Source organism: Populus trichocarpa, chromosome 2 (genome assembly GCF_000002775.5).
Source record: "Populus trichocarpa isolate Nisqually-1 chromosome 2, P.trichocarpa_v4.1, whole genome shotgun sequence".
NCBI classification, from domain to species: domain Eukaryota; kingdom Viridiplantae; phylum Streptophyta; class Magnoliopsida; order Malpighiales; family Salicaceae; genus Populus; species Populus trichocarpa.
Genome location: NC_037286.2, coordinates 2,307,865 through 2,321,155, shown reverse-complemented (window position 1 = coordinate 2,321,155; position 13,291 = coordinate 2,307,865). Strand labels below are relative to the sequence as shown.

The 13,291-nt window shown below is 34.3% G+C and overlaps 2 protein-coding genes across 2 annotated transcripts; one reads left to right on the top strand and one right to left on the bottom strand.

Moving 5' to 3' along the window:
* The first annotated feature begins 1,488 nt into the window (after positions 1 to 1,488).
* Positions 1,489 to 3,350, top strand: LOC7479741 (zinc-finger homeodomain protein 5). The gene is made up of 2 exons (XM_002301992.4): positions 1,489 to 1,804; positions 2,027 to 3,350. Exon 2 carries the CDS (start codon positions 2,157 to 2,159, stop codon positions 3,036 to 3,038), a length of 882 nt encoding a protein of 293 aa, XP_002302028.2. The 5' UTR covers positions 1,489 to 1,804; positions 2,027 to 2,156; the 3' UTR covers positions 3,039 to 3,350.
* Positions 3,351 to 9,394: 6,044 nt separating this feature from the next.
* LOC7471949 (transcription factor RADIALIS) lies at positions 9,395 to 11,455 on the bottom strand. Its single transcript, XM_002300730.3, has 2 exons — positions 10,925 to 11,455; positions 9,395 to 9,667 (listed from the first exon to the last, which is right to left on the bottom strand). Exons 1-2 carry the CDS (start codon positions 11,194 to 11,196, stop codon positions 9,640 to 9,642), a joined length of 300 nt encoding a protein of 99 aa, XP_002300766.3. The 5' UTR covers positions 11,197 to 11,455; the 3' UTR covers positions 9,395 to 9,639.
* Between the last annotated feature and the right edge of the window lie 1,836 nt (positions 11,456 to 13,291).

The window sequence follows — 13,291 nt, the reverse complement described above, 5'->3', positions numbered from 1 at the left end:
TCAAAAACCATAATGAACATAACAACGAAGCAGCATGAATTATTATTTTTTATTACTACTTTCAACCAAGAATTTATCACCCCATTTGCTGAAACTTAAATTACCGAATTAGTACATTTTCTATGCTAGGTAAGAGAAGTTCAACCTCAAATCCATGTTTTGTTTGAATGCTTTTTTACAAACTAAACATCAAATAAACTGATCAACAAATTACTCAGGTTGTTGGTGAACCAGCTAGTGGAAGGAGTAGCATGATCGCAATACTAAATGAACTGCCATAAGTGTGGTAGACAAAAATATTGAGAGTGTGATGCCCTGGCCTGCCACTCCCAAAATCTTGAATATCGCAGCAAGCAAGATGCCAAATTAAGCTGCCTGGCTAAAATGTCAAGATGTATGGAGATTAAAGTTCTGAAAATGAAACGCAATTTTCTCTTTTATGTTCCCAAAAGTTTCATACCAGATATGATGTACAGGCTTCAAAATTGCAATAGATTTTAACAGGACTAGACCTAAAACGAATATGTGCTTTGCATCTGAAAAAAGAAAAGAGGGAAAAAGAGATTCCAAGTTGGATCATGATGCTCAAAATAAAAACAAAAATAAATGTATAAAGGTCCTGGCTTCTGACTCTTGCTTTCGAAATTCTATTGGTGGAAGCTGTACTGCAACAAGAAACGACCATGAACAGGTAGAGAGCTATGTAGCAAGCAAATAGGCAAGTACCAAAGCAAAAGATGTTCAAAGAGAGGGACAAGCAAAGCCATCGATTGCATCACAGAAAGGTAAGACATTGCTTGGGGCAAGCGTGGTGTTGCAGAGAGGTTTGCAGATCAAAAACAGAATGCCCACATTAGCCTCTGGTCATGCTTGAGAGTTGAGATTGAGAGAATCATACTGCACTATACTACACGACAACACCATTACTGTGGACCATTCCCATGCAGATTTTTTCACTTTTTACCCCCCCATAGCTCTTTCCTTCTTCATTTGCATAAATTCTTATTAAACTTTAAGCATCTAAAGAATATCAACTGAGTCGATGTTCTTAACAATACTGGATTCACCTTTTTTAAAAAAAACATCCATATACTCGAGCTGGAATATTTTTGGAAAACTTATTTATCCATAATTAACTTCTCTTTAAATTCTTGAAACAAACAGCTCATTATGTATCACCTTAACTGATGATCTGAGCCAAATTGTTAAAGTAGGTGTTTGTTTGTTAATGTAACGAATTAGAGGCTAATGTAATGCCTAGGGTTTAAGACTAAGCACGGTGGCGAAAAATAAGGCTAGCTGGGTCGCATCAAGTGAGAGGAGGACACCATATACATCTGTTCGGTTATCTAGGGGTCAAGTTGGGTTAAAGATAAGAAATGGAAAGGGAAGCAATAATGAAGGGGTTAAGTGGGACCCAATGTGGCAGGGCGTGGGAGAGGGCTGAACATGACGTTGTCGGTTGTTTTGTACAGAGAAAGGGCTCTTAATCTCATCACCATCTCCTCACAAAGTTTATCTACCCTCTGGCTTCGTCACAAGCAACCAAGCTGTCTCTTGTTGGACATGTAGTTGGCCTGTTGGAAGCCCAGAAGCACAGTCCTTAACCCCCATAATCTTAAACTTAAAAAACACACACACCCGAACCCCTCTCTCTTCTATCTCTCTATTGCCAATTCTTGTATTTCTACATAACTTGAAAACATTAGCTAGCTAGAGAGAGATGTTAAGGACTTGATGATGATGATGATGAGAAAGCCTGTAGTGCTGGTGATGCTAACTGTGGCCTCTCGCTCTTGAAACTGTGAGTTAGGTCCCATTTAAACTTCAATTTCCTGTTTGTTTTTAAGATTTTTTTTTCTTGATTTTATCGCCTCTCTTCCTTCTTATCTCATTCCAAGCTTGCCTCTTGGCACAACTGAGGGAATCTTAACAGCTTCCCGAACTTAGCTTAGGTCATTAATTTAGTACGTATTTAAGCTACTACAACTTATTCTTTTTTGAAATGTTTCTTATTTACTGTTAGGCGTGCAATCTTGGAGAGCAGCTTCAAGATTTAAAGTTCCATTGTTATTAAAAATTATTCCGAAAGCTTAAGATTTTATTTTCAAAAAAAGATTCTAGTACTGCGTTTAAGAAAGGTGTGGTGCATAGCCATGGAAATAAGAGGTCCAGAAAATGATATAAGAACGTCAGTCCCTTCAAGTTATAGTCACCAATCATCGGGATTGGAAAGAAGAAAAGATGGCAACCACAATGGCAGTAGTGTCCTTACTTTCACTCAAACCCTAGATCACCCACGCCAACCCTCAAGATCTCCAAACCCAGATCGACTTGCAATCATATCAAGCGGATCGAACTCCAAAACATCCAACACAAGGTACCTCGAATGTCTCAGAAACCACGCAGCCAGTGTAGGCGGCAACGTTTTTGATGGTTGTGGTGAGTTCATGCCAGGAGGCGAAGAAGGAAGTTTAGAAGCACTAAAATGTGCTGCTTGTGATTGCCACCGCAACTTTCACCGCAGAGAACTCGATGGAGAGATTCAATTTAGTCCTGGTTCAAGAAGAAGCACTACTATGGTTCATAGTCTTCAGTTGGCACCACCATTGCCTTCGCCAACTGTACTGCATCATCACCACCACCATCAAAGATATTCTATGGGGTTGCATACAAGTCCTAATACTGCAAATATGGTTCAACCCATGAGTGTGGCTTTTGGTGGTACCAGTGGAGGAACTGAGTCTTCAAGTGAGGAACTTAATCCTTTTCAGTCTAATGCAGAGGGAGCACCACCTCCACCTTATGTTATGTCGAAGAAAAGACATAGAACAAAATTCACACAAGAGCAGAAAGATAAGATGATGGAGTTTGCTGAGAAAGTTGGGTGGAGGATTAACAAACAAGATGAGGGGGAAGTGGAGAGATTCTGTGCCGAAGTTGGTGTAAGGAGGCAGGTTTTCAAGGTTTGGATGCATAATAACAAGAATTTGAAGAAGCAGCAACAGCAACAAGTGCCACTTGATGAGAACCCATGATGTTTCTTTGAAGAATATAATTACTTGCTTCAGGTGATGAGGTATCCATGATGGATATAAATGTGAAAGGCTTGGTTGGTAGCTAGCTGGTTGAGTAGGAGGAGAGATCCATGAAAAGAAGAAGAAGATGGAGGCGGGTTAGCATGATTATTGAATATGGGAAGGTCTTTTCTTTGTCTTTGATCAAAAATTTGTAAAATTCTCATGTTGTCCTAAGTTTTGCAATCTTCCTTTTTCTCAATACCAATGTTGTTGGAAAAGCTTCCATTGTTTTCCCATCAGAGTTATAGTATGTTTGGATTATTTGTCACATATCATTCATTTTAATTGTTCCTCAATTATTTTCTCCAACAAAATTATAATTAGACAAGGAAAATGAAGCAAAGATTATAACCTTTTTGTGCATAATGCTCGATTGTATTCAAGTTTTTAACACAATCATACGAGGAACATGTGCCTGAATCCCAGTTAACAATTATAGCAACCAATATGGGCCATGTTAGGCTTGATGTCTTATCTGTCTACAATATATATCACTAAACTGGTCTGTGTTTGAACCCAGAAAATAGTAGGGCTGGGCCATGGATAATTCATTGGATTACACACATCCTCATCCCCCTATTTAATCATTGATAATTCCTCCACGAATCAACATGAACACTGAAAAGATTGCTGTTCAATCCATGTTTCATATTAAGTCTAACTGTGTAAGAGAAATGGAAGTGGATTTTGGTTTTGGCATCAGCTTTTTTTCTTTTAAATAGTTTCGGAAACAGATTTGAAATGATACGAACACTTCGTTTCTTGACTTGGGTGTGGAAGCCTCAAAAGGGCCAAAAACACTAGGTGTGAGGGTGCAATAAAGTATATCACCTGGACTGGAGACTTTATCTGCCAAAGTCGCATTCTATATACTGTTGTGGCATATGCACTTAGAAGAAGCATCATAATTGGTTATCGGGCATCAATTCATGAACAAGGGTAGTCTAGTATATATCGACATCGTCTAAAAGAAAGCTAAGTCTAGTCGTGTAGTTTATCTCCCAATAATAGACTCTCTTATAAAACAAGAACAGTCTGCCATAAACATTTCACCATTGAATTTGCATGATGAAGCAGAGTAAGGTTATACAATGCCAATCTCCATGATTAAAATGGTGTGATAGATACAGTGATGTCTTTCAATTAGGATGACAATTCCTCACAAACATATACATGTTAATTGAAACACACAAAAGTACGAGAAATTGTTCAAGAATAAAGGTTCGGTTATGTTTCAAATCGGATCAAATTTTAAAAATATATCAAAAATTATATACAGATATTATTAACAAGTTTTCATGAAAGAAAAAGATTTAAACCGTGTAGGGATTGACCCGATGTGACCTGTTCAACTTAGCAAGTTCAAAGATAGCCTCAACATTAAAAAAAAAACCATAAAAAGTAAATCATTAACTTGGATTATGAAACTCAGATAACCTCATAAAAAGCAAACCAAAACAAATTGTGAAACTTAATTCTCAATCAACATGAATATTGAAAGATAAAATTAAAAAAAAAAAAAACTCAAAAAAACTTCAAATCAACTAGGTTAACCAACAAAACTTGTGAATCGAACTATGAGACTAAGGCAACCTCATAGAAATAAATTAAATTAAATTATGAAGCTTAATTAAAAAAAAATCTAATGTTTAAGGATAACATTAAAGAAAAAACAAAATATTATTCCAATGAACAATACTTTGTGAGGAGAGGAACAATAATTTCTCTTCCTCAGTTAGTTTTTGTTAATATTATATTTTTTTATTTCACATCAAGATGTTTTCTAATTAATGAAAGTGTGAGAGAACTTCACGGAGAAATTAGGTTTTTCATGATTAGATTGATGGATGATGTGATTGAATAGACCACCAATCGATAAATTTGAGTGATAATTTAAAAAGTAAGACTAACTTGAAAAAACTTTATGATATTTAAATCATTAAATAGAGAATGCATATTTGCAATTGTTGGCCTAAAAATTACGTAGCTTAAACAGCTGGAAAAATAATAGTTATTATTTTTTTGAAAATTGTGTTTTATCATGAATAAATTCTCACTATTAAAACTATATGAATTTCTAGTTGGGTCCGAAAAAATTGTCATGCTGAAATTGATGGGACATTCATCCTCATAAATCTTTCCTCTCACCTAATTTTGTTGGATTCAAATATGAAAGGAATCCGTACTCTGCAGTGTACAGAACAAACCTGATGGACCTTCAGATAAAAGTCTATAGGCGCGGGTTTCGTTGCGATCAAATTCTTTCTAGGCTTTTAAAAAACATGAGTTTAGAAGATGATGAAAAAAAGAGATGATTTTTTTTTGGCTAATACTACATTGGGGTCAGTTATTTTTTCTAATTGTTTAAAAAATATTAAAATAAATAAAGATAATGATATACAGGATGATATATTTTTTAAAATAAATATTGAGCAAGTAATTTAATTTAACTAAAAAATTCTTTAAAATAAACTAAATTCAACAAAGAACGAAATATAAAAATACTTGGTATGTTTTTAAAATTAGTGAAAATTCTATATGTATGTATGTAATATTACGGAGCTTAATATACAATTAAATCAAATATTAAATGATAAAATTAAAAAATATGAATTTAACAAAGGAAAAAAAAACAACAAATAAACTCGAGCGAATCTCTCAAACTTGAGTTAATTCCTCAAATTCACAGCATGTTAAATTCAAAGCTCAAGGTCAATCAAGAAGATCAATTTAGTGTTGAAGCATGAAATAGAATAAATCAATTTAAAAAACTTGTCAATGTTATAAAATAGCAGTCAAAAGAATAATGATAAAATCTTATATGTAAATATAATGAAGGAGAATGAAATTGTATATATAAAAAAAATAATTTAAAAAACCATCTAAAATAAAATAAATAGCAATTAAGAGAATAAAGACCAAAAAAAAAATTGATGAAGGATAAAATAAAAAAAATTATTAAAATAATTCAAATAAAAAATAATAATGAGAAGTTGGACCAAATCCTATGGGAAAAAAATCCTATTGTGAAATGTTACAATGGTAGTAACAAAAACTAATAAAAAAAGAGAAAATAAGAGGAAAAAAAAAAGGCAATTAAGTTACTTGTGCTGATAGCCCACACCGTAGAAAACACTAAGGAAGCGGGTTTTTATCCACCTTGAGGCATCACACGCACCGTTTAAAGATGGTAGAATAACTCACTCATTGATGTGTTCCATGAACATACCACCAACTTTTTCTTCTTTTTATTTTTATTTATTAATTAAACTACCAAATCACTCATGATACCAACCGATAATTACAATAAAAACTAATATAAAAATACCAACATGCTACTAAAGCCAAGCTCCTGACCTTTTTTATTTTAATGGCAATAGTTACATTGTGCATGTCAAAAAGAAATTTTGAAAAAACCTTTAAACCAAAGTTTTTTTTTCTTTTTATTTTTAAGAGTAGCCAAGTATTTTTATTGTGCAACAAAATTATGGAAGGACTAAGTTGCCCCAAACAATTATAAAATGATAAATAAAACCAGCAAAAAAAAACTATTTTACCGCTAAAAAAGAATATTGTGTGATTTTTTTAAGAACAAATCAGTTAATTCACTATTGTAATCTACATTAAATCAAGACTAATATACATGGTTTCTCCACACAGTTTAGGTTTTGTAATAGTACTGTAACCGAGTTTAAGCCCATTAATATTAAGTAAATCACCCTTAAACCCCTTATAAGCACAATAGAACCTTAGTAAAACCCCTGGAATCCTAATCACATCCCGACCAGAAGAACTATCTCCCCCTCTGAAATGGCTGCTCGACTTCATCGTCGTCGTCGTCATCTACAAATCAAGCAAGCTTCCCTTCATCAGTCCCAAAAATCATCTCTCCTTAGATTCCATGGCTCAACTCAATCTCCACCCTTCATCTCTGACATCTAATCCCAAAACCCACTTTAATTTCCAGGGGTTTTGCTGGACTGTTCCGTGAGTGATGTAAAATGCAGTAATAATTATTTTTTAAAGTTTATTTTTATTGAAATATATTAAAATAATATATTTTTTTATTTTTTAAAAATTATTTTTGATATAGGATATAAAATAATTTAAAAATATTAAAAAATATTAATTTAAAATAAATAAATAAATAAAATTTAATTTAATCTTTTTAAAAATACTTTCAAAATATAAAAAAAAGTACAAATTCATGCTAATACGACAAGGGAGTGTTTGTGGACCTGACGACGGGCCTTGTTTAGGGTGGGTGTACGGTCCAGGAGGTTTTGCGGGACTGCTTTTGATGGTGTCATCCGACTAGCGTTGCAGCTAATTTCATTTGGGATAATTACACCCATAGTCCCTCTCTGATGGGAGTTCAATTAATTAGGTGCTTCCACTATTAATATTTCTAATTCGATCCCTCTATTATTCATTGTGCTTACTACGAGAACCCTCACTCCATGACAGCATGCATCTACATTAATGATTTGTTGTCACACGATACGTGCACATTTAAGATAAAATAATGAAAAAAACGACTAGAAATTAAAATATTTTCTTGTAATTTATTGAATTTAAAGGCTACAAAATAAGAAGATTATTTCAAAAATATTATTGATTTATTTAATTTAAATATTTAATGGCTACAAAATGAGAAAATCTTTTCAAAATTATGGAACAGTGAGAAAAAAAGGTCAATTTTATTCCTTCTAACATTTTTTTCTATTTACCCCATGCTTATAACTTCCGTTCGAAGTCATGCCTGTTGGTCTTGTGTTCTATGTTTTATTAACTTCATCGGTAGAAGTGCTCCAAGTTTTTGAGTGAACGATGGCATGATATGCTATGCTATTTAAGGAAATTCTATTTATATCTCTACAAAAATGTAATTTTTATTCATACAAGCAATTTCCATCTCGATGACATTGCATCGACAGCATACATCCTCGGATTTCCGGAAGAATCTTCGTCTTGAATTAAATCTAAAACCTGCTAATTTAAGGGAGCCGACTCGATCATCCCTTTCCAAATTGTAATATACAGTTTTATAAGACCTGTAATTGTATCGATGGTCGATTCAAGTGATTCACCGGTCCAAAACCTAGACCGTGCTGATTGCATGGAAAAATCCAAAGTATTTTTTTCCCCTTCAAAACAATGTAGTTTTGAGAGTTTAAAAATAAAAATTTGGGATGATCCGAATCGACCTGAAACTAAACTTTAGACCTAATCAATTCTGGATCGGGTTTTATAATTGTGATTTATCGGATCCAAGTCTGATGCCGCGCGGGCCTGCTGATGATATGGATGCCGGCGCGGGTGCTGGTCCTGCTTCTCCTTTTGGTTGATGATTTCCCGTAACTAAAACCGTATCCTGAAATTAACAGCAAGCCAATTAGTACTCGTTCAAGAAACTTTATTCACCTGCGTGCATGAATATATATAATCTCCGGATCGAAAACCTGTATGCAGTTAGCTGGTGTGCTATGAGTCTATCTTCACATATAGTTCATGCATTTACATACAACAACTCACTCCAAAATATGTGTGAATTACCATGCCCTCCATGACATGGGGTCTCCTTAGCATCCTCCATTTTATCTCCCAAGGAATTTGGCATGCTTTCCATGCTCTCCTTCGCATAGGAGGCAGCCTGGTTCGTGTGATCAGAGATGGTTTCTCCTTGGTCCTCTGTACTCAACACAGTGCGGAATGTTGATAGAAGCAGCACCAATGAAAGTACCAGAACAAATGCTGTCTTCTCCATTTTCTTTTCTTGTCTAACAACATAAATGTAAACTTTTGAAACAATTGTAGTTTCGTTTAGTTATTTATATTAAGATATTTATGCTTCATTTTCTTTCTTTAGTGGGTTTAAATTTGTCCTGTAATTATAGTTCATAAAAAGTTAAGATTAAACGAAAACAAAAAACTGTCCTACTAGTGAATTGGATTGAAACAAGGCAGATGTTGCTTTACTTGGGTGCCTCCAGACTAGGCAAACAGGGATCGTACAAATTCAAAACTTTTTGGAGTTGGATTAAATGGTCTGCAGAAAAGCTGGATGTCTAATTTCATTGTTGCTACATTAAAGTAATATAGATAACGATCGATCTCGTTTATAAATGATAAGTCTTTTTCTTATTTGATTTGTGCTGTAAGCTTATGCATAGCACACACTATCAAATAATAGATGAGTTCAGCTGATGCATTTACGAGGAAAAAAAAAGTTATTTTCAGCACTCTTTTAATAAAACAAACATGACGTTAGTGCTTTGTAACTCTATTGTTGATTGGGAAGGAGCAAACATATATATATAGAACACACGATTTTTTTATATAATTAACAGTGGAAAACACCATTAGAATAGATACATCATACACACCAGCTTAAAAAGTTTGAATCGCACATGGCTTGTTCATGTTGCGTTCATTATTACTACAGTAATTAACGCTAGACAGAACCAAGCCAGCAACTAGATTCACTTTTTTTTTCTAATACTTGTCTTGCATGCATTGCATGTTGTTTCTACCGATCTGGACTCTATGGTGCTTCACTTCATTGCAGCTTTAAGTTCCTCGTAAGCCTGTCCAAAAAAAATAAAACGAACAGCATTAGTGATGTCAATTATATTTAATTCCCTATTTAGACTGCTTAATTTTAATTAATCAACCACTGCAGGTTCTCAACAATCACATTATCCTTGAAATTATAATTTTTACAGTACTCGGGGGTCTTGTTATATTTATTTTTTATAACAGATAGCCGATTTTGGCCACATTGGGTATACTGCATGAAATTTTTGGTTCTAGCTAGACACAAGAACCTGTGTCGTGAGCAGGGTCTGGGGATTAACGAGTTGGGTCACGGAGGAAAGTGAGATTTGATTAAAAAAACTTGTGTTTTCTTGTGTAACAAAATAATAATTTATTATCAGAATTAGAAGCACCGGCTAATTTTTTATAATAATTTATGCCCAGTCATAGGACCATGTGCGTGTGATCTAAAACAAGAAGGATTAGATTTCATGGCCCTTTTTTCCCCTTAGGAAGTTGAATAGATCGATGATGGATAGACCATAGCTAGCCTATATACATATAAATTAATATAAAAGGACTATATATCGGGGGTACAAACTACAAAGGGTCGGTGTATCGGGGGGTACAAACTACAAAGGGTCGGTGTTGTGTTTACCCTAACGCCACTGGAAAAGAGAAAAGCAAGTACATAATGAAAATATAATACATGATGCTTGGCCAGCATATATACGTACCCTCAAAATCAGCAGTTAATGAAAGCTGTGACGTTTGTTGTTGCATTATACACAATCCAAGGAAGTTTTGCTGGGGTGATTTGAAATCAGAAAAAAATATATATCTTCTTTTCTCTATATACAGTGGGCAGCTGGCCATATACGTGCAAGGTAAAGAGAAAAGGTGGACAATAGAGACTCTTTTATCTTGAGAGCGGAGAGTCCATAGCACGCATACATACAATAATAATAATGCAAATTTAATGGCAATAATGGGCAGGGCAGGAATGTAATGCCTGGAGAGATTTTAGGATTTAGAGCTTAGTTTGTGCCTGCTCATGCCCTTTCAACTTCGAAGGATAGTGAATGACAATGTGAATTAATATTCATCTCTTGAACATGTGTAATTAAGATGCATGATATTGTGGTAGTGACCAAAAAGTGTTCACTAAGATGGGAATTAGACGAGAATAAAAGAGTATTGCATGCAAGGATATTGAAGATATATAAATTGAGAAGATTAATTTCCATGTAGTTTTTATCCAGTAAATAATGAGTATATATATCATGGTTACCATAAACGTTCATTACCTTTGCTCTTCAACAAGTCCCCTACCATTGCTGCCAGAGGGCTTGTAATTCGGCAGAGGGGCTTGGCCGGATTCTATGTACACGAGATCTTCCACGAGACGATCATAGTGCCTCTTAACTTCTTCAGGAGACTTGCCACCCACGGCCTTGGCCACATTTTGCCAGCGGTCTGGGGTGTCTTTGTCGTATACAGCCAGGGCCTTCTCGAATAGCTTATTTTGTTTGGCTGTCCAAGAGGAGCCGGAGCCATTTGAAGATGTGAAATAAGACATTTCCCCTGTGCGGAAAGGTGTAATTAATGGTAAGTGAGTAGTGGAGGAGGTGGCTTTATCAACTGAAGGGGCCGGGGGGATAAGGTGGGCGGTGGTTAGAAAGGAATGCGCGTTGAGTGTTAAGTTGAGAGTCTCCAAAAGTAAAAAAAAGAAGACACTAAAAGGAAAGAAACTTTGAGAGAAAAAGAAAGTGAAGATCACCACTGCATGCCTCAGTCAAAGGAGAAGACTGAAGTCAAGAGATGGTATGGACAAGAGATTTCCATGCTTGCTCCTTATAAGCAGGAGAAAATGGTGGGGTTGTGCAAGTTGGCGAATATATTTTTCCACCCTCACGGGGGTGTAACAAGATGTGATTCTCCTACTTAAGCAAAGGTAAAGAGGAAGAAATGAAAGGAGAATCAGTGTCAAGTTTATCAAGTCTTTTTCTTTCTCTTTTATAATATCATCAGCAAGTGGATTTCGTCGAGAATTTTTACCAGCTGAGTGGGGATTAGATCCCAATCTTGAGTCTACTCATTAACATAATATAGATTCGCTTACAACATGAGCCTCCATTCCACCTTTTCTACAGACCTCCATCGAACACACAGTAACCAGATGTTCTGCCCCACCTTTTTAGTGGTTGGATTTTCTTGCCTTGAATTTGAGCAACTTGTCACAATTATACCCTTTTTTAGTAATTGTTTATTGACCACTCTTTTCTTCTTCCGATTCTGATCTTGCAAATATTTCTTACAATATTGGAAATACCAAAAAGATAAAAAGAGAAGGCGAATAAAGCATTATTCATTTCCTAGTCTTACATAGCACTGCTAGCACAAAACATTTGTATAACGACTAAGTATCGTTTGCTTTTTAAAATATTTTTTAAAATATTTTTTATTTTTTAATAATTTTAATGTATCAATATTAAAATAATAAAAAATATTTAAAAAAACATGTATTTTTCATATTCAATTAATTGAAAAACACTCTTCACTGTACTAACAAACACACTTTGAACTTGACTAAACATAATTTGATATTTAATTATCTTAGAAAATGAAGCTAATTATATATATATATATATATATATATATATATATATATATATATATATATAGTTTTGGAATTCAAATAGAAAACCTCAAGACAGAATAAGTCTTCTGTTTATTATCTTAGACAATCTGTTACACTTACAGAATTTTATAATTTATTGATGGAATATTCTGTTCGATAATTAAGAATTTATTTTGTCGGCAAGATTTTTATTGACAGGTTCATAGGTCAGAAAAACTTTCCTCGGTAATTATTGTTTTATTTATAATTTTATTAGTAAAATAATTACTGATGGATTTCATATGAAATAAGCGCGCCACACAAAAAAAAATTATCAACTATATTTTGCTGGTATTTCTCTCGATAAGTATAACATATTACCGACAAAAAATACCTTAATAAATATAAAATATCACTGAAAAAAAATACCATTTATAACTTTATTAGTGATTTTTTTAATATTATTAACATAATTAAATAGTCTATGATTAAAGAGTAGTAATGATATTTTGAGTAATTTTTTTTTAATTTAATAGCCTGGAGGTAAGTATTTTTTAAAAAAAAATCTAATAAACTGAGTGGTGTAGTTATTATCGGGAAGTTTATCTTAGAATCCGGTACGTCACTGATGTTGGAACTTGGAAAAGATATGTTATCACCTTCTACTTCTGCCTTCTGAGCAACATTCCAAAGGTTTCTTGCCAGGTTGTTTGCTAAGGCGTGCGGTGATGGTATTTACTTGTGTCGATGAATCAGCAGAATCACTAGGTGTTGCACTTCGGGAAGATACAGTGTCAGAAAACTAAAGTTTAGTCGGGAGTGGTAAATATGTTTGTTTTTACTGTTCTTTGGCAGCCAAAAGACAAACGTGTTTGCCACGAGCTAGTGTCCTTAGTTGTGGTCCCGTGTTAATGGCTGTTAACCATAAGGTGGCCTTGTCCTCAGTTTCAACGCCATTTTATGGATCGAATAACGACACGAGCGACGATGGCCTGTTCTTGATACTCTTACTTGGTATTGGGATGGTGTGTTATCGTCAGGTTATCAATCCAGT